Source organism: Balaenoptera musculus, chromosome 6 (genome assembly GCF_009873245.2).
Source record: "Balaenoptera musculus isolate JJ_BM4_2016_0621 chromosome 6, mBalMus1.pri.v3, whole genome shotgun sequence".
In the NCBI taxonomy this organism is placed as follows: domain Eukaryota; kingdom Metazoa; phylum Chordata; class Mammalia; order Artiodactyla; family Balaenopteridae; genus Balaenoptera; species Balaenoptera musculus.
In genome coordinates this window covers 71125521-71151763 of record NC_045790.1, presented here as the reverse complement: position 1 = coordinate 71151763, position 26243 = coordinate 71125521, and the positions used below count along the sequence as shown (strand labels likewise).

Sequence of the window (26243 nt, the reverse complement as noted above, 5' to 3'; positions counted from 1 at the left end):
TCTTCATGAGTTGATGGCCAGGCTATACTTATAGGAGATCATAATTTTCATTGTCTTATACACTAAGCTCTTCTCTAGCTCCCTTTTAAAAAATCTGATTTTGGATCAAATGAGACCAAAGGCATAAGGCCTCCAGAACACAGGCAGAACAAACTCCCTGGAATTTATGCTTTTCTGGTGATCGCTTTGATTGGTGAGCAAGTGGAGAATGGGGAAGTACTAGGAAATCCAAATTGTCTAATCCTGATCTCACCTCTTGCATTCTGTACTTTAAAATGTTGCTAAAAAAATAATCCCCGGCTAGATGGATGATGCAATTTCAAACGGCACAGGAAATAGTTTTGGCTTTGAGGTGTATTCCGTAGAATAACCCAGATCTTTTATTCTAATCTATCAAGGTTTTGCTATATTTTTATAATACCGCATTTTGGAGTTGAAAAAATTAGAGACCCCAGACTAGAAGGACGTAGAAAGTCCTGCCTCCCCCTTTATTGCTGCTTTTTCTAACAAACTTATTAAAGAGAATGAACGTAAAGAACTACTTCTTTACTTTGTATATTCTCTTTCTTCCTCTTCTTTGAAAAAAAAAAAATGGTTAGAAAAATGTTTGCATGAAATGGCATTAGGACCCTGGGCTCTGACCTACTCTTTTCCTCTAATTTTATTAGCAAAAATTGCTGGTGGTCATAATCTACAGACTGTATTTCTCTGTTAAAGATACAATAAGCACCAAAGTGAAGGTTCTTTCACAACTTGAAATCCAAAGAAAAGAAACTGTTTAATGTGTCCTGGTGGAAATATCTATTGTTTGGTCAAAAAAGCCCTGGACTCCACAATGTTATCTGTGGCCTAATTCTTAAAACAGGAAAATGGCTCCAAATACTTATTTTTTTTTCCCAATATGTACCATCTTGACAAGGCTTTGATGTCATTGATCGAAACAGAGTTTTTATACAGAGGTCGTGCATTATATTTATTCTTTTGTAGACGTTTCTGAATTGGTACCATTCTGCTATTAACTATAGATGAAAACTCTGGCTGGGAAAACAAAATCCTGATTGTCTAACATAAAGGTAACATATAACACAGAAGGTAAATAACATAATAGTGCCTGACTGAACCTCCTTTGCTAGTAGGTATGGTATTTTAAGCCACAGTGCATGTGCATGTATAAGTAATAGTCATATATAATATTCTCAGATATTATATACTCATTACATACATGCACAGTGCTTTCCAAGACAGCTACAAATTTATACATGCATCAACTATCTAAAAACATAGAAATCGTTAAGCCTATTAAGTGGAATTTTCTTAAATTATATTTGAACAATCAACAGGAAAAGTAATCATGTAAAGTACTGCTCTGTTCTCGTATATATCTACAATAAAATTCTATAAACAGTTGTCTCCCCAAACATACCTGAATAAAATTAAAAAAAAGATAACACCCAGTGTCCTATATTTATATATTTATGGTCATTTCAAAAACAAACAAACAAATAAAAGAGCCCCACTCAGGTGCATATTTACATTCTTCAAACTGTAGCGGTGAAAAATAATTGTATTAAGTGCAGGACATTCCTAATGTTGCAGTAGTGACATTTTCCTTAAGTCTTCATGAACACATTGCTTTTGTCTTAATGGTGCTGCATTCCATGACTATGAGACAGTTCACTCGTCACCTTCACTTGCAGACGGTGGCACAGTCAGGATTAAAGAGCTCCTTGTATAACGGAGGAAAGAGTGTATTCACTATGTCTGGATGCGATTGCTTAAATACCTGCAGCTTCTCCCCGTGCAAGTTGCAAACTGCCGTGATGGTTGGTATCTTGGCTATTAACTGCAGAGTGGAGAGACAGGGAAGGAGACAAAGGGGGAAGCTCATTAGTGCTCTGTCTCCTGAATCAGTGTCCTTCCTGGCCTCAGATGAAGGGAACTGGCTTTGGAAAAAGATGTTCAAAAAGAAAGAAGGCTCACTTTCAGCTTCTCCTTTAGAACAAAACAAACAAAACACCTCCCTCCCTGACTCTCTAACGAGAAAATAAAGAGAAGGAAAGAAAGCAGGACCAAGCTTCCTAATTCACTGTTCTTATATAAAGTAGGTATGGGAGGTAGTTTAGTTTAATCGTTAGGAGGGGTGCTCTCTCGGCAGGCTGACTGAGTCGGAATCCTGGTTCTAAAATAGCTAAATGGCCGTGTGGCTGTGACATCCTCTATGTCTCAGTTTTCTCATTTGTAAAATGGGCTTACTCATAGCACGTACTTCATTGCGTTGTTGTGTAAACTGAGTGAGGAAATTCGTATGAAAGTGTTAAGAATACTGTAGGCATGAAATACAATTGTTAGCTAATATTATTATCTATCATTTCCCATAGATTTTTTTATGATGTGAATATCAGATTTTTTAGTTTTGGGAGGTGACAGTGTTAGGAAGGTGTAACCTAAATCATATGAGGTGTAATTCACAACGATCTGGACTGCTTTTCTGTCAAGGTCACTAGCTTGCCGGTAGCTCTCTAATCCTTTCCCACCGTAATGAGTAAAATGAAACCTATATTTAATCAAGGGAGAATTTGGGAAGTCACTGGCACTCAGCTTCCTTAAGGAGGTGTTTCAAAAACTCATGGGAGAATATCCACTTATAATTGTTAGGTTTTGATATATAAGTATCATGTAGAATGTAATTTTTTGAGTTTAAATACCCAGAAGACAGTGTTTTAATAATTTAAAATATCCACAGTTTGTTAAATGCTATATAGGTCTTAGGTTCTGAACAGTTCTAGCTTTTGACACACTTATAATTTCGGAACACTTAGAATCCATCATTTAGTGTCAAAATTGCTTAAAACCAAATGTCATTGTGATCAAATTACTGTGGGAATAAGAAATGTTCTCATATAGATAATACTTTTACAAACGATAAGCTTGATAGTTCATACAGCTGACCAAGGGTACACTTGAAAGTGATGATAAAATAAAATTAAGTAAAACCCATCTAATCACCAATTAGGCTCACTGCGCTCCCTACCCTGTTCAATAATAAGAAACCATTTCAGCCTTTGAAGTAAAGGAGGAAATAGATAATTAGTTACTTTGTGGCTTTTCAAAATAAGAAATTTCCTCTCTTTTATTAACTTTCCTTTCAACAACTAATGACTATATAACCACACTATAAGCAATTTTAAAAATAGCATCAGGATTAGACTTGTTGACATATTCATTAAAGGGATCTAGAACACATAAAGAAGTCTGGGGTTCAGACTTTCTAGTTCCACTGCTATTTAATGATAGGGATAGAAATGAAAAAAGAAATCATGAAATCTTTATAGAATGGATGTTAAATTTTAGACTGAGAATCAGGACTTTCTCTCCAACATTATGAGGTATTTAAACTGGTAGCAGACACTTCTACTAGACACCAGAATTCACAAAACAGTACTGTTGTTGCTTATAATCTGTGGGGGAAGACAGATGAATAAAGTGACCACACAGTCAAAAGCAGACCGAAAAACTGGTGAGTGCCATGGAGGAATGATGCTAGGACAAGTGGTAGATAAGAGAATGCTCTGACTGCTTCAAGGCAGGCACTTCTGAGAAAGGGCCATTTATGCTGGGCTCTGAAGGGAGAGGGAGAGCTAACTAGACGCTGGGGCTGGGGGGTATATAATATGTTCCAGGATCATCGGTGCTGTTAGAACTGAAGGAAGTTCAGCGTTGCTGGAGCTGTGGGTGAGTATGTTCAAGGATAAAACTGGGGAGGCTGCTTGGTCAGATTATGCTAGGTCTCATAGTCTTTGCTACGGTCTTTCGAAAGGTTTTAAGAAAAATTATCAGAATCCCATTCTGAAAGATTCCCTTTGAGTCCAGGGTGGAAAGCCGTGTCTTTTCTATATTTTCATAGGTAAAGAGTGTACAAGTGTCCACTTTAACTAGAGTCCCTTGGGAAATTATTCAAGCTTTCTTAACCGGCTGGTTCACACAGAAGGAGACTGCAACAATTTCGGAACACTTCTTGCACATTACAATTCTCCCTGAAATAGCTACTGAACGCAGAGAGACTTTGAAAGCTTTCTATAATCATCTGCAGTTGAATTGACGATGTGTGGAGCTCTTAAAACATCCAGATGCAACTCTATAATGCTTGTCAATCTTTGATGTGCACGGAACCATTGGAGTGCTTCCTAAAAATGCAGATTACGGGATCCACTCCTAGGGATTCTGTTTCACGAAATCTAGGTGTGGAGCTCAGATTTCATGTTTGAAACAAATATCCTGAGGATGCTGGTGCACTGGGTCCAGAGAATAGACTTTGAGAAACACTGTTTAAGAGGTTTGAATCTCATAAATTTACAACTGTTTTTCAAAGTAAATTCTTTGACGAGTAAATTCTTTATCATATTAGAAATAGTCCCGGTAACTGGGTGTCAAGTTAGCTTCTTTTCAGGAGGCCGATAAAAAAGTTATCATATCAAGAGAGGGAAGGTTTCATTTGCTTGGTTCTATTAGTTTGGTGAGAGACAAATAATGAAATTTCCTGAGTTCCCTATGAGACACAAATACTACATAAAGAGAATTAGTCTAGTGATAAAAATATGGGCTTTCAAGCCTGACTGTCTGGGTCTGAATCCCAGACTTGCTATTTACAGCTGTGTGATCTTGGGCAAGTCACTTAACCTCGCAGCTTCCTTATCTGTCATATGTCAGTTATGACAGTCCCTATCTCAGAGGGTTGTTGTAAGAGTTAAATGAGTCAACACAAACTTATCTATGGAGTGCCTGGCCCATCCTGGCAATATCTGTGTTAGATGTCGTGTGTCATTCCCACATAACGCTTCCCTCAAGGAGAGAAATAGTCAAGGTCATGCTTGTTCAGCCAAGTAACATGGAGGGCAAGAAACCAGCTTAGCCGCTAACCAAGCACCCAAAATTGAGTCTCTGTATATTGTGGGTTAATGCATGGGGAAAATCAGCCATTTACTTGTATTGAAATGAAAAGCAACATCATATGGATTTTCATTTTCTTGTAGCAATTAAAGTAAGTTGCTCATTTAGTAAACTGTGATTCATAAAGTAGAATTCTATGTATTACAATTCTTAAAGCAGTTTCCTGCTCCTTTAGAGAATGGGTGGTTGAAAAATTAAATGTATAAGAGGATGGCCAAAATCATTCCACAGTTGTTCATTTATTGGAAATATTTAACCACGTGTTTGGTTTGGGAAAGTAAATATGGACTCCTGCTTCTTTCCTTCCCAAAACTAGGTTTAAGAAAGTCTGGTTCAGGATCTAGTTCCCTCTTTTAGGGGATTTCAATCCTGTCCCTGTCGCTCATCTGTAGAATGGGTTGAATGGTGACAAATGCTTTTTGTCATAGAGCATTGGGACCACTTGAGCAAAGAACACCGAAAAAGACAAAGAGCTTCCCCAACCTCTGTGCTCTCAGGAGGGGCTGATTTCAAGGCATCCGGTTAGTTGTGGAAACAGAAGTGCTGACAGGGGCACCCATCACTCTGGAGGCACCATGGGCCAGGAGGCCATGAGGAAGCAGCGGCAGCACTTGTCAGAGCCCAGAAGGGCCTGGTGGGGGAAGCATCAGGCAGTCACTTCACTTACTGCTCATTAATATTATGTACTGCAGCTGGGGGACCCCCAAGTCAAAGGGAGCTCAGAGAGGCCTCAGCAGCAGTTAATGGCTCAACAACTTTTTAAACAGCTGGAGTGGTGATCCAGAAGCACTTGGAGATGGAGGGGGTAGTCGATTTCAAATCATCATGAAATTTCTTCATGTTTAAATAATCCCCATAGCAGGAGTAGACAGACGGTCTATAAAAAGGCATTTTCACACTCATCTCTCTCTCTTATGATAAACATTTCTTGTAAGAAGAAAGCTTTAGCTTATACCTACAGGGGTCTACAAGAAGAAAAAGCAGCTGTTGGAGAAGAGATAATAATCCTATGCTTCTTTCCAGAGGGTGGTTTTATGAGAAAACCCACAATTTTATAACTGGTACATTTGATGTTGGAAGAATGGAACATGCAGAGGAGAAAACTAAGGATTGTGTTCATGTGGGCTTCCAGGCCATCAAGATGCCCTCCAACCTGAAGCAGGAAGTGAACAATGGCTTGATCAATGTGGAAGAAACTTCAGAAGCACTGATAAAGACAGGACACATTAAGTGAGGTTACATGCATCCATTTCTCTTGTCTACTCACTTGTTTGTTTGTTTGTTTTTGGCTGTGCGGCATGCGGGATTTTAGTTCCCCGACCAGGGGTCGAACCTGTGCCTCCTGCAGTGGAAGCACGGAGTCCTAACCACTGGACCGCCAGGAAATTCCCCACTCACTTCTTTTTTGGGTTTTTGTTCAGCTAAACCTAGACACTTGGCCTAGATTTCTAATACTAAATTGGAGATATCTGTTCAGGTCACAGCCCTCTCGCACCATCTTTACTCCATGCTGGCATCCACGCTGTATGGCATGTTTTCTCAGGCAATCGCTGACTACAGTGGAAGTGGACATTTGGTTTAACTGGGGTTGGAATTTGGAATCAGACGGAGAGCCAGCAAGTTACTTTCTAAATGTAGCAGAAACTATGAGTGACCTAAGGAGCTAAGAGCTACCCATATTTCAGGGAAGCAGAGAAAACTGGTGTTCAGAGAGGGAGAAGAATGAAGTAGATACATAAAGAGAGATAAACTTGTGAGATGGAGAATTCTGAAGGCTTCCTAATTCCTTGTCGTAGTGTTTCCTGAATGGGGGCTGAATTTTTTGCCTTAGATGAGATTTCTCTCCATTAGTTTATTATTTTCTTTTTGCTTTACCTGGTGTGAGTTGGTTCCTGTTATGTGTAACCCAAGAGCCCTAACTAATACATCGACTTGCAACTTGATGAGTGAGGAGAAACATCAAAACCTCTCTTCTTATTATAGACCATTAGTACGATGGACAACCCTTGAAATTTCTGGGTGTTGGACCTGTAGTGTATGCCAGCAAACTATAAATGGCTAAAATGGATTGAAATAATCTGGTCTCTCACAGGAATCCCTCAAGGAAACCGGTAAAGGGCCAAGACCACGTGTTATTTGCCTTTCCCTTCTTTGCATCTGGTATACAGTACATACTCAATATACATGTAGGTTGAAGTAGAAAACTATTCCGTGAGAAAGCTATGTTTCTTGAGTGTCGATTTGGAATTTAAAAACTTGGATGATCTATTGAACTGTTTTTTATAATTTTGACTCTTGCATTATTTTACAGTGTATATACCATGTGAGGAAACCTGAGCAGGGCTTCTGGAGTGCCCAGTTTTACACGGGCAGTGGTTACACGGGTATGTTAACTTTGTGATGATTCACTGAACTAAACACTTAACGATTTAGGAACTTCCAGCATGTATGTTATACTTTAAGAAAGTATAGAAAATTTAAATATAAAACAAATTCCTAACCAAATATGAAGGGGAACGAGGAGGCTCAGACCACAAGGCCACATCATCTGAACTAGGACCCCTTAAGTGCTGACTGGACAGACTGTGTTGTTTAAGATTAAATTGATGAATCCCTAGGCCCGCCTACTAGGAATTCTAATGTGACACCTAGTGTCCTGAACGAAGAATAATCAGGCTTCAGGCATAAACATCCCATTATTAATCATGACATAGTCTCTTTAGATCTCACTGAGCAATGAAAATCAATGTAAATGACGCTTGGCAGTTTTCACTAATCTCTCAATCAGTGCTTGCTCCGTAGACCCTATCTATAAGTCCACATGGCTGTTTTTTTTTCCTAAATCTGTATCTTAATAGCACTAGTAAAGTGAGAGTGACCAGGAGTGATTTCTTTCAGGTAATATTTCAATTATAAACGTGTAAAATAGGGCTGTGTAAGCCTTCCCTCTTCTAAGCTTTTATTTAGTGACCTGGTACTTTACAGTAGAAAGACAAATTCCCCTTGTTGATGATGCAGTTTTGTTATTGTTATGCTAGAAACGGAAAGCGTGATGGGAATGCTGACCCCTGGACGCAGGCTTTATAAACAGTGTGTGCTTCACAGCTTTGGGATTGGAATATCACCCTAAATTCAATTACCATAGTACTAATGGAATCTGCAAGACTTGTAGAAATCCGTCTATTTATTCACTTAGAGTAGCGGCAGAACATCTAAAGAGTCCATAAAACTCGCACGGGATGGAGCACTGGAAGGCAGAAGAAGACATCAGAAGGAACCTTTGTTTTTCTCTTTAGAGTCAAAGAATATTATACTGAAGGGAAGTTAACGACCAGCCAGGCCCACCTCCTCATTTCGGAGACAAGAAAACTGAAGCCCAGAGAACAGATGGGCTGCCTCCCCCAGTCATATGGCTTAAAAATATATATGTATACATGCATATACATATACACATACATTCTATACATATTACATGTATATGTATTTTTTTGCACGAGCTTTAGTGAAAGTGACCAGTGTTACCTCATTTCCTCGCTTCTCACATCCAGGATCCAGCCAAATCTAACTATTATTCATAGCCTGCGTATACCTTATACTTTCTTACATCTATATCATTGCCCCCATCACTTGGAATGTCATACTCCACCTCCCTAAACCCCTAACTTCCATCTTTTGAAATAGTCATCATTCATGAGTGACTAGCTCAAATATACCCATTTCTTGGATAAACATTTCCCTGCTGAAACAAAACTTCTTCTGTCCACAGCAACTACAACAATAGCACTTACATACTATCTGTGATGAAGCATGCGGCTTGCTTATATTTGATCTCATTTAGTCCTTAAAATAACCATATGACATTGATACTATCTTTAATCACATTTTACAAATGAGGAAACTGAGGCACAGAGAGGTTAAGTCCCTTGTCCAAGGTGACTAAGCAGCCAGTGGTTCTGATGGTTTATTATAAATATGGTCCATGTTACCATTATGGTCATGAGGAGAGGAAACTAGACTCTTTAATAGGGTTTTTTTTTTACCCCAAACAAACAAACAAACTGATTAACATATAGGGGTTGAGACCTTCTAGTTAATGGATAAGAATTCCTGAATTTCAAATCTTCACTAGGTCCAGGTTTGGTCAAAAGTATAAGGCATTGCTACTTGAACTTTAATTTCAGGAAGTGGGCATGCAGAAAGTGTATTGGAGACAGTTTTTTTAGGACGAAATCTAACGACTATGTCTGAACCCTGCACCTCACCTAAGTCTGCTCCACCTGTTCAGGGTCACACTGGTCGGTGGCATAAACAGTCTTTGCACACTGCACAGAAGGCAGATCTACCCCACCTACTGGGGATGTAACCTGAACCGCTGGACTTGAATGCAACAGTTGGGTATGTGCACATTTTTCTAGAGATAAGTTTCATGATGCGCGCCAGATTCCCCAGAGGGGTCACTGTTTTAGAGGCGTTGTGGAGGCAGAAGAGCTCCATGACTATGAAGGAAAAGAAGAAATTTCTGAAAAGATGAAAAGAATCTGTGGGAGGGTAGAATAGTTTTTCTTAGATTTAAATAAAGCTATTTATTCCTTCTGGGGAGTGTGGGTTTGATGAGAGGGTGTCCCTATATGTCAATGGCACCATTGTCCTTAAAGTATTAAAGCAGTCAGAACTCAAGAGACTTGTCTCACCCTCTTCTCTTCCCCAGGACACGACAGTTGAATCTGAGACTTAGACAAATGGAGTGACTTATGCAAAACCACACGGTCCAGAGCTGGGATAAATGAGAATCCAGTTCTCATTCCTTTTCATGGTCCCTCCACATTAGTTCACAGAACATCCTATCAAAATGATGACTGTTACAGCAAAGGGTCCCCACAAAAACTCAATAATCCACACATGATCAGTGGAAGCAATGCTTTGTCATCTGGCTCCAGTGAGTTTTATATAAGAAATAATCCTCTCTAATGCTTTCTCTGATTCCCAGCTTTGCAACATTCTCTTTCTATAAGAAAAGAATTGAATGGATGTTAACTAGACTTACTGTGGTGTTCATTTCACAATATATACAAATATTGAATCATTTTGCTGTACACCTAAGGCTAATATAATGTTGTATGTTAATTATACTTAAAAAAAACTTAAAGAAAATAATTGTATACTTTTCCCACTGAGGATGGAGAAAAGAGAGTTAAACTGACTTTACTTGGTGTTTTAATTTTTTTTCTTGCTATTAAATATCTTTCATCTTCAATTTCTCTGTCTCCTTTCTACCCCAAATACCTCAGACCACCACCAGGATACCAGGTGGTTGAAAATGGTATAAGCATGAGAGTTGCTCTCTTGGGAAGTAATAATCACCGTGTCACAGTGTGTTGTTAGAATTTATGCAGTGGAAATATTTCATTTGAACCTACACATCTCTATAGCAGTAAGAAATTATGATCTTCATTTTAGAGATGATGAAACCATGGTTTTCTGACAAGAAGATGATCCCCTTAAGCAGAATAGCAACAACTTTTGTCTAACTCTGGATTTTATAAAGTTCTTAATTTTAGGGTGGTAAATATGGGGACCAAAGTCTTTGGGAGATCCCAAATGCAGGAAACATCCTCCCTGCCCACATTAACTAACCAGATGTATTTATGCATATATGCTATGGAGCAATTACAGAGACAGATGCGTACATCCACATTACTGTCTTTTCTGCCCAGTGTATCTGAAGTTTTGCTTATGTATGTAGAAGTTTTGCTCTTACCTGGGAGAAAACTGAGGTGTGACGAGCAGGAGATTTGTCCTTGCCCACATGATAAGTGAAAAGTTGCACCAAAGAGAATTATCACTCTACAGTGTAGAAATGTTCTTCCTAGTGATGCGTTAATTTTAACAAAATGTTACCATAATGAAGCAGCAGATTTAACTCATGGAGGTTTTTTATAGCAGTACTCTGTATGTGCAAAGTAAAATCTGATAGTATCTCTAACAGAGTCTTCCCCCCTTTTTTAAAATAAAGAACTTCAAGAGCAGAGTGGGAGGGTTTTAATGATAAAAATATAAAGAGTAGGATTCCTATCATCTTTAACTAAGGATAGGCTCCATTTCCTAGTTGTTTAACCTCTAAAAAAATTCCAATTCTTAAGAAATTTAAGATACTTTAGAATCTAAAATAACACTGAATATCATTAGAAAATTCCTTTGTCCTCTTATGATCATTTTACTTTGGTAAACAACTTTTCTCAGTATTCTTCTTAAAGATCACTATTTTTAATTAAGTTGAATCACGAAATAGATGGCATGGCACATGCATTTTGCCCCGGAGATACTTCATTTTGAAAGAATCCCAGAGTAGAGTTGAAGAGATTAGAGTTGAAGGGAAATTTACAAGACATCAGTCTAATCTTTGACTCTGGGTAGGACTGTCATTTACAACATACCTGAAAGGAAACCAGGCAGTATCTATAAGAACACGACCAATGACAGGGACCTCACTCCTTCACACAGTGGTCTACCCTCTGTTCCCCAATTCTCGTCATTTTATAGTTCTTCCTCATTTTGAATAAAAATCTACCCATTCTTTTGCCTGGACCTGACACAAAGTCTCCTCTTTCTTCACATATGATTTTTGAAGACTTGTTTCCTTGCTTCAAGCCTTTGTTCTTCAAAACAAAAGATGTGTCTTTGATTTGTCCTTTGATGATTTGTCTTCCTCTACCTGTGGCTCAGATCCATCAGTACCATCCTTCCCTACCAAAGTCATTGTCCTCTCAATCTATTATAATTTCCTAGTCTCCCTGTTAAAATGTGCACCTCAAAATTTATGCAACCTTTGGTAATCTTCAGAAATTGTTGCTGCTGAGAAATGTCCCGTGCTTTATGTGACTAGCCCTCTTCAGCTCACTGGGCTCTTTCAGTGACATTGGGTCTGAGGACCTACCTTTGCCAAGGTCTCATCATCCAGGTGATTCTTCTGAATCACATGTTGAAGTGCAAAATAAATTTTTTCCTGAAGCTTCTGGACCTTCCTTGGTTCTATCAGCCAGGCTCGGTCTGACAAAGGAAAAGAATGGGTAAGGAGGGGACAGAATGTAAGCTTTGTTGTATTTCACCTACATATATATAAGTGCTGAGTATCAGACCCATTTCAAATTAGTTCCAAATTGCTTCTGAAGACATGTAATTATTTTTCTAAAATATTTTATAAGCAATTCTATGATGACAGTAATGTATAATACACTGACATACAGAATCAGGGTGGAGGTAAAGACACAATGGTTCAAAGAAACTCCATGTGTCTTATTGTCTGTGACAATTTACATCTCTTACTCTTTCTCTGGACATATGCTTAGATTTTCTTTCAAAGTGTAAGTTAATGATTTGTGAAGAAATGAATTATAGAAGTGAAGAAAACCTATTGTAAAGGAGTGTTTTTGGAATTCGGAATCTCCCTTCCCTTTTATAAGCTAAGTTATAATTTATATAGCATCAACATGAATCAATTAAAAAATTTAATCCTGAGTCCTCTTTTTCTACATTGAATGTTTAAATAATAGATAGGATAATCCCTCCTTTCCTTTAGCCTTTCCCACTTTCCTTTCTTTTTTCTTTCCTCCCTCCCTCCCTCTCTTTGTTCCCTGCTTCCGTCCTTCTTTCTTCCTAGACGCTTTACACCATGGTGACAAAATTCAGCCCAGTGTCAACGCCTAAGGTTGAAACTTCAATGAAGAGACACCTAGAGTCTCCAAACGCTGAACAAATACTCATGGAAAAGAACTTGGACACGATCCTTCTGAACACGTTCAGGTCAGGTGAGAAACTCGATTCTGTAATCCTAGACAGGGCCAGGACAAGTCTAGCCAACAGTTAAGCAAACCCTTACGTAAGTGAGCACAAAAGCCTTCAGTGACAATTGTCAATCAGAATACATTAAGTTCCCCTGCCTCTCCCTTCCCTAAACTATCTGGAGCTGAATAGACAGTAACTATTATGGCAAGAACTTGGGCGGAAGGGTGGGGTCTGGCATGCGATGGCGCCTACACAGGCTGGAATACTGTCTTTCCTCTCTTTTTGAATATGGCACTAGGCCAGGGTGGCAAACAAGGTATCTTGGAGTTGCAGAAGCCTCTGAGTGTGGGTCTGTGACCGGGGCTGGAAGATTCCCCACTGGGTAGAATAAGCTAAATATCATGCTTCCAAACTCTGTGGAGTTTGATGGCTTTAGCATTTCTTCCTAGAAAAAGGCTCATAGTTCAGCTGATTTCTAACTCATAAGAAGCAGGCTTGCCTTCCAACTGGGGCAGTTATCTTCATGGATTGTTTAGATTTGATATACCATGTCTTAAATATTTGCTGCTGGGAATTTACTGACTTGTCACACACATACCTACGAGGACAGTGACTTTTGTAATGCTTCCTTTGATGAGCCAGGAACCAGAGTGAAACTACCTCCCTCATCATAGACTCAAAGGCTTAGAACTAATCTTCAACTGAACTATAATCAATGGGAGCAATCAAATGCAATGAGAAAACGGTAGGAGGAAAATTATTTGGCAAGTGGTTGCTACCAGAAATAAATATTGCTTGTCACTTCTTCCTTTTATCTTTGTGCTGCCAAGTCTGGGAAACTTTCTAGGGTTAAAAAAAAGAAAAAGAAAAAGGAAAAAGCCTGGAGGAACAGCTTGATTTTAGAGAAAGCCACAAAAGAAACTGTTAGTGATGATATGCCAATTGATAACTAATTTCCGTTTTTGATAAAGCAGTTAAATAAAAGAAGCAAATTTTAAAAATCCTCATAAAATTTATCCTCATACAAATCCTCATAAAATAAGTAAATAAAGCCTAACAGATACAATGTGTAAAGGCCGTATTATGGGTAGACATAGCTAGAGTGACATGTCAACATGTCCCATCACAGGGAAGATTAATTTCTTCCAGCCTCACTGAAAAATGTTAGGTATAAGAAAAGATCAAGTCTCTAGAGATAAACGGTTTATAGAAGGAATGAGTCTCTTGACCATAAAAATGACCAGGAATGTGTCTTTCTTTTCATAGAGAACTGTCAATAAAACTGCTATTCCTTGACCCCAAATCTAACTGAACAGATGACTGAATGAGCAACTCTGACTTTTCATTCTGGTTGAGCCATGCATTTATTAGGATTCCATACATTTTCAAGCCAGCATATACTTTTAAAAAGAATTTCAATGGCTATAGTGCTATTTGATCTATAAATGTCATACCTTACCTTCTTTGAAAACTTTTTGCTGTTTACTGCATTTCAGAGCTAGACGAGGTCTTTATTATTATGAAGCTCAACCCTCTTACTTTACAGGTGAGGAAACTGAGGCTCTGAGGGGTCAAGTGTTTAAGATCATACAGATACCTGGTGACAGAGCCTGTCCTAGAATGTCTACCACCACATCAGAGATTCTTCCTTTACCAGTCTTTAGTAAGAGCCATTTTTTTCCTCTGCTGTCCTTACCTCCTTTTAAAGCTTCTAATATTGCATAAAAAAAAAAAGAGGCATTTGCCTGAAGTGAGAACGCCAACATTAATTTGGATAGAAAAACCGATGAAAGAGATATTTAAAGAGGAGAAAATATATGCTTTACTTATTTTTAGTCTCTATGCTGGCTTGTTCATTCAGGTATATTTCTACTAAGTCTCACCTAACTGGACATTTTTGTCTATGTCCTTTATTCTTAAAATCAAAATAGAACTTAGTTATAACTCAGGCCACTATTTGTCTTCATTTATCTGTTAAGAAATGATTATGCTTTTCTGAATCTGGAGTCACCCTTACCACACATCCTACTCTTGCATTTGGGACAAAACTGATATTTAAATTAACCTGAGGCTACTTTCCTTTGAATTGTCCAAAAATATCACAAGCTTGCTAAAGAAAATATAGTTCTTTTAAAGTTTCTTCAGAGCACCTTGGCTTAGGTAGATGCAATTCATGTTAAAGATGGCAAAACAGTTTCTTTTTTTAAAAAGGTAAGGACCTCAGACTTCCCTACCTGGAGATATCAGAACAGCAGATGAGAACAAAGCAATCTCTTCTTCAGTCAGCTGCAAGGAACACAAATTCTTTGCAAAGTCAAATGCTTCATTCACTAGGTCATCAGAACCTATAAAAGAAAGCAAATTAAATGAAAATACTTGAACAGAATGGGACAACAGTAAGAAAAGTCCCATAATCAAGAAGTTATTCAAGGATTTGCATACTAGGCACACAGAAAAAATATTTCTAAGTTCCTGACCATAACAAATGATTTAGTGGTGAGTATAGAATGAGAAAATTGGGCAACATCTTGACCAGGTAATGAAAGTCAACATTACCAATGAGGGGCAGATAGAAATGGTGTGCATCCATTGTAATATCCAACCGGGAATATATAACCCCAATCTAATCTTGTAAGTTTGAAATTAGCTCCAACTAAAAAATTTCAAATTAGTGATTTGGGGATCCTTTAGCACAGACATAGCATTCATAGAAAACCTAAAACATGTATAATGGGCCATGAGCTGTCAGTCTTAGTGGCACTTATAGGATGTCACTGGCAATGTAGGATGTCCAGGGGCCTCAAGCTAAGCGAATGGAGATGAAGTGACTTTCAAATTTGGTAATTTCCTGGAAATTCGATTGAGGAGCAAACATTCATTTATGTTTACCTTCTAATGAATGACTCGCAGGTCAGTTGCTTAGCCATTGTGAGTTCTGGCAAAATAATGCTTCATCCCTATACGGATCCTTGGTAAATGTTTATTTTATGAAGCTGGAAATATACCCAAGTTGCTTGCCAAGGTTTTTCCTCCTTTCTTGAAAATCTAGCCTTGGAGATGACATGGATGTGTATCAGCTGCAGGAGGGAAACACTGCCGGCCCCGGTGGATTTGCCATTGGCTGCCATATCAACTGACAGCACAAAAGGTGAAAGGGCAGTGGCCTTCTTTGATGTCCGTGGGCAGGATGTGGAACAAATGGCACTGTCAATTGTTAAAACCTTTCCTGGCACCAGCCCATCTTTGCTAACGTTCTTATCCATGCCGTGCACTGATGACTGGATGTGAATGACACACTTCCAGAGACCGACTCTGTCCTGCCCTCCCACAAGAATGGTCTGGGGATCATTTTGGGCTGGTCAGCAGCCACGCTATCTGTGCTCCCAGAACTTCATGAATTAACGGGGAAAGTCACTACCCTGGGTGCGAAACAAATGAAAGAGCTCCTCTTTTAAGCATCTTAACTAATGATTATAAATTTGCATAAGAAACTTAAGAGGTCACCCATGGACCACCAGTGGTCTACATAATATACTTTGTGAAGCAGTAAGCTAGAAGGTAAAAGAAAAACTGATCCTACAAAGAATGCCTAGAATGCATCCCAGTTCTTTAGAATTAGTTTTTGTTGATTTCTGAATGAAGCATGTTGGTGTCAACAGGGTCCACGTTTCTTTCCTTCCTTTTATATTTGGAGGCACAACTGTAAAGTCAGAGGAGTTAGATGAAACACTGGAGGCTCCCCTAGTCCAACCCTTATTGAATAATGAGATACTAAGTCATGTTAGAGAATCAAGGCATTTCTTTTAGTGGAGAAACTGATGGTAGTTAATAAAATTGTGTCATCATCAAAGGTGAACTCACCTAAGGCCTTGAACATTTGCATTCCTCCATATTTTCCTTCAAACAGAACAGTGTTGTTTAATGGGTTGAAGGCACGGCACATTCTCACTAAAACCACTTCCAAGCAACCTATGAGAAAAAAATTTCAAATGTGTGTGTGTGTGTGTGTATATATATATATATATATATATATATACACACACACACACACACACAATATATATATAAAGAGGTTACTACTGCATATAGGTCAAGAGACTTTAAAAAACTTTAAAACACACACATAGACACATAGACACACACATTCAGAAACACCTCAAGATTCCTTCCCAAGTAAAAAAGAACTATGTTAGAAATAAAGCTCTCTTGACGTCTATGTGAGGAATTAAAGACAAAATGTACTTTAAAGGTGACTAAAATGAAGGGCAAAAACATTTTCTTCAGAAGCATACTTTCCCCCCTATTTCTGACTGATAATGAAGTTAGTTTCAACTCTTAAATTCACCGGTGATGATAAGTGGCCCAGAAAGGAAATTTGCAGCAGGCAAGTTCAGTCTGTTAACTTTTGTAGAAGTTTTGCTGTTGGGGAAACCTGTTCTCTGCCTCAGTTTTTAACACACTGCATGTATATTTCTGCATACAATGACTTCAATAGGGACACCTTCAGGATGTTTCTTGAGGGTACCATTTATGTCCTGGTATCTTTGAAATGAGGGTTTCTTGGTCAAATAAGTTTTGGCAAAAGGCTGAACATTATCCACTCCAGGGAGTTACAATCAACATTCACAGGTCAAAGGCTGTTGAAGTCCCAACATGAAGGAGTTTGTTCAACCCTGATGAACCTAACATTTCTGAGTTCTCTGTTAGCCCAGTGGTGGCAGGACCTTCATCTGCAGCCATAGGCAGTTGTGGTTATTGTATTCACTGTTATATCTCCATCACCTAGAAAAGTCCCTGGCACATAGTAGGTGCTTAATAAATATTTATTAAATTAATTAGTTCACTACCTTTGTTTTTCCCTCTGAACATTTACTGACATCCTGAGCAAGTACTGCAAAGTTTCTCCACATTTTGGAGAAATGGGCTTTTGCCCCACAGTGTGTTGGAAGGTGACACCCAGGCTCAGAAGTCAGAAATTTGCATGAGAACATCATATAGATGATTTGGCTACACCCATGTTGTACCCAACTGTACCCCTGGTGCCTTTCTTAATGCTGCCATGTATATTTATGTCTGTGTTTTATTTCTTTGTTCTGCTGATGTATCTGCTTTCCCTCCTATGTCACCTTAGCATAGGGGCTTACGCATAAGAAGGAATCTGAAAATATTAATTGAAGTAATGCTTTTCTGAGAAAAACAATAATAGGTACCATTTATTCACTATCTACAATATGGAAGGCACTTCCCTTGACCCCTTACATTCTTCTACATTCCATGTCTCCTACCCTTAAACCCAGGTGGACCTACATGACTGCCTTGACTAACAGGTGCAGTGGAAGTAACCCTATGGGACTTTTGAAGCTAAGTCAGAAAAATGCTACACACTTCTGCCTTGCTCTCTTGAAATGCTAACTTTTGAAACCTAGCAACCATGCTGTGAGAAAGTCCAAGCAGTCGGTGGAGGATAGGAACTGAGGCCCCCCTGAGCCCAAAGCCTTGACTGAACTCTGGGCTGTCAACCAGCACAAATTGCCAGCCATGTACATGAGCCAGTATGCAAGTGGGTCCTCCTGCCCTCAGTCAAGTTGCCTCAGTGAACACCACAAGCCATCCCTTGCTAAGCCCTGCTCAAACTGTAGCTTTGGAAGCAAAATAAATGATTATCATTGTTTGAACTAAGTTTTGGGATTGTTTTTATCCAGCAACTAATACATCAAGTTAATGTTTGAGTCAAGATTTGCACCAACACTTTAATCATTTGGTAAAGAAGCAGCAGCAACTTAGAATAATTATTTTATTTGGCTCAAGTTCAAAAGGCAGCTTTTCTCCACACCTCTTTTTGTACAGTAGAAACTAACACACACAACATTGTAAAGCAACTATACTCCAATAAAAATTAATTAAAAAAAAATAAGCCAGCTTTGCCAGATACTGGCTATGTGGTATTGAACACAGCCCTTCACTGCCCTGAATCTTTGCTTCCTCTTCTATACGATGGAAATAATTACGAGCACACGAGATTAAAAGAGATGTCACAGGTAAACATAAACATATATATGTATGTTATTGCATATATATAAATTATGTTATTATTATTTGCTATAGCCCAGGACCATGAAGGTTCACATGAACACCATAGTGGTTCTTATTTTCTATTTTCAAAGGGGGCCAAAAAAGACAAATACATTTTTTTCCTGTTTGGATAATGGCAGCTGCAAGGTCAATCATGTGCAAAGTTTCCTGAGTTGCTTCCTAAGTGACTGTGCGTGTGTCAGAGAGTGTGAGGGAGAAGTGGGAGGAAGGATTAGAGCAGAGTGAGTTTCTCCCGGTGTATTCTGGCTGCAGGCTATCCTCATTAAAATGACTGGAAATGACCACAGAGGCAGAGCTCAGCTAGCCTGGATTTTTTTCCCCCCAACAGAAGGCAAGTAGTACATTTTAGAGCCAGCTCAGCAATTCAGCCACCTTGACACGCTAATTACTAGCACTGCCTGTCAAGCTGGGTATCTCAACCTCCACAATTAATAGCTCCACTTTCAATAAGCAAAATTGTATTTGACTTCAAAGGGGAACTGAATGACTATCAGGGCATTTTTATTACTGAGAGTTTCCTTTGGGAGTTGGCTGACAGCGTGGGTGGTAAAAATGAGCTACATGTTGGATGGAGGATTTTCTAGAACTAACAGCAAGCTAAGGGTCAACCACATCCTGGTCTAAAATAGGCCCCCCATGAATCTTCTTGCTTACCTGACTTCAGAAGTAGGATTTGATCATTTTGACAGAGTTCCATGAAGCCTGTTATTCGCTTTGCAAACTCTACCACATATTGGATGGCGTGAGTGATCTGGATGGCACATTGCTGCCACAGTGCTTCCCTGGACTTCAAGAGAGAAAACACAGAATGTACATGGAGCAAAGAACAACTTGGAGACTCAGTGAAATACTCAAGGTTGCCCTAACTGGCGCTTACCTGTCACTTGGGGTCCATGGTAGGAATTTACCCACCTTTAGAAGAGAGGCAATATTTTCTAAGATATTGCTTTGACCTGTTTGAACCTTGATACACCGCAATTATCAAAGTAATGAGGCTAAAATAATGGAAATATTGCAACAGTACAAAAAGATAGGCATTTATAGTTTCTTTATTATTTTGCCTCCTTCTCCTCACCTAAACAAACTCAAGCTCTTAGTCTATTTTGTAAAATCAAACTCTTACACTGAGGAATAGCAATTTCATTCACAGGCTTCCATAAAATTATTTCCACGTGTACCTGACAGACACTAAATCTGTAATATTTTTATGTTGTGTTCTTTTCCCAGAACTTATGGAGACTGCTTTTTGGTACAAAAAAAATTTCAAGGGAAAAGACATCAAATCAAATCACTCTCTTAAGTAATATAGAACCCTGGAAATGTATTTTGATCCTTGGGTTATTTTCTTTGGAATGGGAAACATAAATCCAAGTTATGTGTTAATTCTGTTTTTTATTGACCATAACAATACCTATGCTTTTGTCTCCTTATTCATATAAAAGTGGTAACATTTAATTATTCCACTGGAGAAAAATCAGTATGTTGTAGTCATATATTTAGATATAGATACATTTATATATTTTATTAAAATTTCATTTACTGGTAGGTTTTGTGATTATGGATCTCAATCCTGTAGAAAATTAATGTGAGTCAAAACAACAACAACAAAAACAGCAACAAATTCCTTCTCTTAAAACCTTCTCTAACGGACACAAAAATAATCAAAATAGTAACAGTAAAAATGTAGGGTGAGTTGTCCCTTTTTCCTTTGGTCCTTTTTAAACATGTAGGGCAAGAAAAAACATTCAGAATGCTTTGTTGCGTATCTTTGTAGCGTAAGTTTGCAGCTATTATTCCTGCTATGACTTTTTCAATTGCTCCTATTCCTTGCCTGGCTGCAAGAAACCACTATGAGATGTCCTAAGATCACCTGATGTGGGCACAGTCTCCCCTGTCACTCAAATAGGGCAGTGGCTTTCAGTCGGGGTCGTTTTGCCCCCCAGTGAACATCTGGCAACATCTGGAGACATTTGGGTTGTCACAGCTATGGGTGAGGGGCTGCTACTGGCACCCAGTGGGTAGAGACCAAGGATGATGCTAAACATCCTCCAATGTGCAGGGCGATCCTTACAGCAAAGAATTGTCCAGTCTGAAATGTCAACAGTGCAGAGGCTGAAAAAGCCAGAAACAGAGAAATCACAGAAAAACTTTCCTGTAGTTTCCCAGAGTACCTTGCTTTGATACGCTTTAATTTCTTCATACGTGTGGATCTGCCACGCCAGCTGGTGTAGCTCCTCCATGGTGTATTGACATGTCTCCAGATGGGACTTAATGATGTTCTGTGCAATTCGATCTATGAGAAAGAATATCAGTTTGAGGGTTTGTGAATAAAATCCCACTCTGTGGAAGGAAACCTGCTGTTAATGTGTTTCCTGTAGGAATGCCTTTTGGAGATACTCCAATTGTATGAGCATGTCTTTAACGTTACTATCTATTTGAAAATCTCCAGACAAACTCTTTATTGCTTTTTTTCAATTTTCAGTCTTTTAATCAAAATTAACTGCCTTTTCCTCCTCTTTTTGGTCACAAAACTGGGGTCTTAAAGTTGTAAAGTGTTCAAATAGATATTTATTTTTAAAATAAATACAAATTACCATGTACCATGTTTCTTGATTTTTGGCCTGAAAGTCCACTCACAGTCTTGTAACACTTGTCACACTGTAACAGTCAGTGTAGACTCCAAAAACTTTAAAATATTTGGAAAATCACTAGATCCCCAGTGTTTATCTATCTCAGAAAGGAGGAATTGAAATATAAATGTTTTGCTTATATTTTAAAAAGGGAGGATTAAACAATAATCTAAAAAAATAGTTTTCTATAGAGGAAAGAGAAGAGAATGGGGGCACAGGGATAGAAGCCAGACTTCTCTGATGGTATTATTTTTGTAGATTTGACTTTGGAACCATGTAGATATCTTCCATAAATAATGTGAGAGGGAGATGAAATGATATGGACTCATGAGGTGATAATTTTGAAGCTGGGTCATGAGGGCCCTTATATTCTTCTTCCAAATTTTTCATAAGATAAAATGTTTCCCTGAAAAAGTTAAAAAAGATCAAATGGTTTTATTCATAAAAAAAGTAGAAATAAGCACAATCAATTTTGGGGGGCCATTTATTCCAAATGGGTTGTATTTAGTACTGTATCTTAAATATCGATTATTTTGGGTTTCGAGGTATGGAAGTTGAGTGATAGAACCAGACATAAGAGCTCTCCTTAACAACCTGCAGTGAGTCCCCCGAAGTTGGATAGAGCTGGCAGAAGGTCCCCTCATAATCCCCCCTCTGCTATTTGAACACGTGAAGGTGACATCTTGAAATTCTGTACTTAGGAATTCTGTAAGTGGGATGTGAGTAGAATGAAGATGACCAAATTTTCTGCCTGGTAACTGCTCTTGGCTCATATAGAAATGGAGTTTTTCTTGTGTTTCAGGTGGTGCCATTTTAAACGCAATTTCTGTTCTTTCTAAATAGCAATATTTCATTTCTCCAGGATAATTCTCAAAGCAGTACTTAGGTACCGTTTTCTTTTTTTACCTTGCTAAGCTTCTGGTATATATGGAGTGAAATAAATTGAGTTTTAGTAATATAGAGAATAAAAAATGTAAGCTTAAGCTTCTAATGAACCTTCAAAATAAAAAATCTCATATATCCATTGCCTGGCACATTATAAACACTGAATAAATGGTAGCCACGATTGTCATTATTAGGACATTCTACATAGTTTTTCATCAGGGAAGGAATCTGACCACCCAGTGGAGATGAAACAGAGCTATTTAATTTTGGAATCAGTGCTACTGAAGGAGGATATTTCGATATTTATTAGAGTTGTTCAATCAGAACTATAAACTAATGGATGTAGAAGATGCTACAAAATGCTAACTTATGATTATGGCTATGCTCTATTGGATTCAGCATTGAGCATTTCTAGACTTTCATTGCTTATCATGCTATAAAAATCCTTTCTTTGAAAAATCCTATATTCAAAAATTTATTGAACATCCTCCTATGTTGTAATAAAGGGCAGGAAATATTCTATACATCATATTAAAATAGATTGGTATGTCATGGTTCATCATTTTTCAATTTCATTTGGGCAGTCTAATTACTTAGACTCTTAAAAAAACATATCTATTCCTCAGTAGGTATATAATGAAAACATAAGATTTTTATGGCTCTATAGTTTTCAAACCTTTATCTTCTTGGTGTAGTCTGTTTTCATTTCAAAGATATACCGATTTGTCAGTAATTTACAGGCTTCAGGGTTTATAAGCAAAATTACAATTGCACTCAAAATTGCACTATGAAAAACTTTTTTTATCTGTTCCTTTACAATATCTCCTGAGAATTGCTGGCCAAGGTTTAAGAATTCCCTGGCCTTCTGCCACCAAAGTTTAGGGTTCTATGGGGTATGAGGAGTGGATGTAATAAACATGTGGGCAGATTAAGCAAAATTGAAAGTTAAATCCACATGGATGCGTTAGGACTCAGCTCAGATGGCCATTCCTGGAGAAGGTTTCCCTGCTTCCCTGTGTCCTCACATAGAAGGGCCAGCTGCCATTACACTTTAATTCCACCCCCAACTGAACCTTTATTCCAGTCAGACTCCCACTGAGCTTATTTGAATGGATGTTTCTACACCCTTCCAGATTGTGAGTTCTTCAAGAGACGGACTGCAGAACCCAGCATAGTGCCTTCATATATTCATTCACATGTTCACAAATACTTTTTGAGAAGCTATTATATACCAAGTTAAGGTACAGAGTTTAAAAACAGACATTTTCTTTTCTTAAAAGGATCTTATAATAATATCATGTCATATCATGACGTAACAAATGCCCTGAGCTATTGTGGAAGCCCAAAGAAGAAAGTAACTAACTCAGTCTGAGGAAGGCAGAAAACTATCCACAGAGAAGATGCCTGTTGACCTGGGTCTGAGCAGGAATTTGTCACATGAAGAGAAAGACGGACCTCAGGCAGAGGGGATGATGAAAGGGCACAGAGAGAAAACTAGCTCTGAGCTAGATAACTGCTGACATTAAACTTTACATCTTTACAATCCTTACCTTTTACAAACAATTTCCCTTTGACTGAGGAAAAAAGTGAGGTTCAGAAAGAGTGAGTGACTTTAGACCCATTTTTACAGAGCTAACAAATGGAGTTGAAATCAGCTCTGTCTTTTCCAGCAAAAAGTCTGTAGTGTTTGCAATACAGAGTGCATTGAAGAGATGGGGAGGAAGGGACTAGGGATAGACACTGTGACTGGAGATGCAACAGCTGCGTAAGCATGGCCATGGAGTTTGGATTTTACCTTGTAGGCGATTAAGAGCTAGTGGAAGCTGTGAAGCAGGAGGGTGACATGGTCAGTTTTTTGTTTTAAAAGGGTGACAATGGCCACGGCAAAGAAGACGAGATGGCATTAAGGAGTAAGTGAGATTAATCAGGCTGTTGTGAAAAACACAGACAAGATATGAGGAGCTTCTAGAACAGGTGAGAATGACAGAGACAGAGTGGAGGGGCTAGATTCAGGAGAATTCTGAAGGAGGAGGCATAGGACCAGCAGGGTGTGTGTGTGTATGTGTGTGTGTGTGTGTGTGTGTGTGTGTGTGAGAGAGAGAGAGAGAATTAAATATAGTAGGTACTCAGCCAATGTTGAGTTAGTAAATATAATGTTGAAAATATCCATCCATCCATTCGTCCCCTCGTTTCCCGCTTTATTTGACAAAGGATTTTAGAAAGCTAAGACTGACCCTTTGTTTGATGATCTTAAAGCCTAAGCACTCATGATGGCTTTAACATTAAACATGGGCAATTATTTCCCATACCCTTGTGGTGAGACGTAAAAGGCAGATCTCTTTTTGAGATAAGACATATATCAATGAAAGCTAAGACACAGTAGCAGCAGTAGCAGGAGTGATCCTTCTCCACTTCCTTTCATGGGTCTGCAGTGCAAAGGTGAGCCACGTGCAAAAACCGACTTGACCCTCTCAAGGCTCAGGCCTGGGGGTCAGTACACCACACAGTAAAGCTAGACTTGGTCCCTCGGGAGCAAGGCCTGAAGGCTCATTCTGTCGATTAGAAAGATGCATGAACATAAGAGGAGATGGTCTGCTTGGACTGAGAGTCTGCAGTTGTGAAAAGGGGAGAAGGATTTAAAAAGAAGGGACAAAAGGGAGAGACAATGAATACAGTATGCAAAGTTCGTGCTGGGAGCCAAAGGAACTTTCAAGAGTCCTTGCCTGGAAAAATAGAAAAGGTAATAGTAAACGCTGTCATCTCTAGGGACCAACCACATGAGAAAGTCCAGACAAAAAGACTGAGGTAAAAGAACAGGGGATATGGAATCTTTCTGGGCAATCGCACACCCTTCATCCGTTTCCCTGATTTGGATTGCAGTTGCTTCTCAGAGCCCAGTTTTGGTCGGATCCTTTAACCAGCTTGGGCTGCAGAAAGCACATGTTGAAGAAGGAGTCAGCACGCACTGTGCTGGGATAATGGGTGCAACAGAAATATGGCCCTGATGACTGAATAATGGGAAATTCTACCACCTTCAGAGGTGACGCCCATGGACTCTACACTCTCCTTTTCCTGAGACCAGGGATGAGGCTAGAGATTTCTTAAGTGGACCTGAAAATGCAGCTATATCGCCTCAGTATTTCAGATTCTGTATGTATCAGTGAGACAGAGCTTTGTCCATTTCACTAAGAGTATGTGGGCTGTTTGATAGTTAATAAAACAACATCAAGGAATGAGAAAAACAATTTTATATACTCAGTCCAGTCATTCCTTTTCAATCATGATGAGGGGAAATGTAAACACTGATGCTGGCAAGGGAAAACTGGGTGTGTAATTATAGGTTAATAGTAAGTCCATGATCCTTATTTTCTATTTGTTAATTTCATGAAAAATATCCTGCTCTCACTTTCTCTTGCATCTCTTTTTTTCCCATAAAATTGCTGTTTTATTTTTAGACTTTGACCCTTATACTATTCTTGAAGGAAGGCTTATTGGAACCCAAGACTTATAACTAATTAATAGAATTTGTAACTTCATGAGATAGAAATGACAACATGTGATTCAAATGAAAGAATAATCCTAGAAATCTTTAAAATAATTGATATAGAGATATGTTTTTGGCATAGGTTGTGGTGATGGTTTCATGAGTGTATACTTATCTCCAAACTCATTAAGTTGTAAACATTAAATACAGACAGATTTTTGTATGTCGATTATATCTCAATAAAGAGGTTTAAAAAAGAATTGATATAGGCAAATATACTTTATCATTTTTGATGAAAAACATCAAAAAATATTGTTAAAATTGTTACACTTCCCTAGAAGCTTTAGCGGTAATCTTAAATCCACTTATGACAGGCAATAAGAAGAGAGAAATTAAATTTTTGAAGGGAAAACTGGAATAAA

The 26243-nt window shown here is 38.5% G+C and overlaps 1 protein-coding gene and 1 long non-coding RNA gene across 4 annotated transcripts in view; one reads left to right on the top strand and one right to left on the bottom strand.

Moving 5' to 3' along the window:
* Positions 1-931: 931 nt before the first annotated feature.
* The window catches only part of RORB (RAR related orphan receptor B), a 179421-nt gene continuing 154109 nt past the window's right edge, over positions 932-26243 (bottom strand). Inside the window, exons 5-10 of the mRNA XM_036856610.1 lie at positions 20994-21115; positions 19477-19609; positions 16591-16698; positions 14964-15074; positions 11882-11994; positions 932-1843 (exon numbers count right to left, since the gene is read on the bottom strand). Of these exons, the coding sequence (XP_036712505.1) occupies positions 1688-1843; positions 11882-11994; positions 14964-15074; positions 16591-16698; positions 19477-19609; positions 20994-21115 (743 nt within the window). The 3' untranslated portion in view covers positions 932-1687. The remainder of the gene's footprint in view (positions 1844-11881; positions 11995-14963; positions 15075-16590; positions 16699-19476; positions 19610-20993; positions 21116-26243) is intronic.
* Positions 5503-10042, top strand: LOC118897421. Of its 3 annotated transcripts, XR_005020431.1 has the most exons (4): positions 5503-6182; positions 7259-7331; positions 9233-9342; positions 9656-10042. It is a non-coding gene; the product is annotated as an uncharacterized LOC118897421 (long non-coding RNA). The 3 variants fall into 3 exon arrangements; XR_005020430.1 differs by having other exon boundaries at positions 5503-6177; positions 9233-10042; XR_005020429.1 differs by having other exon boundaries at positions 9233-10042.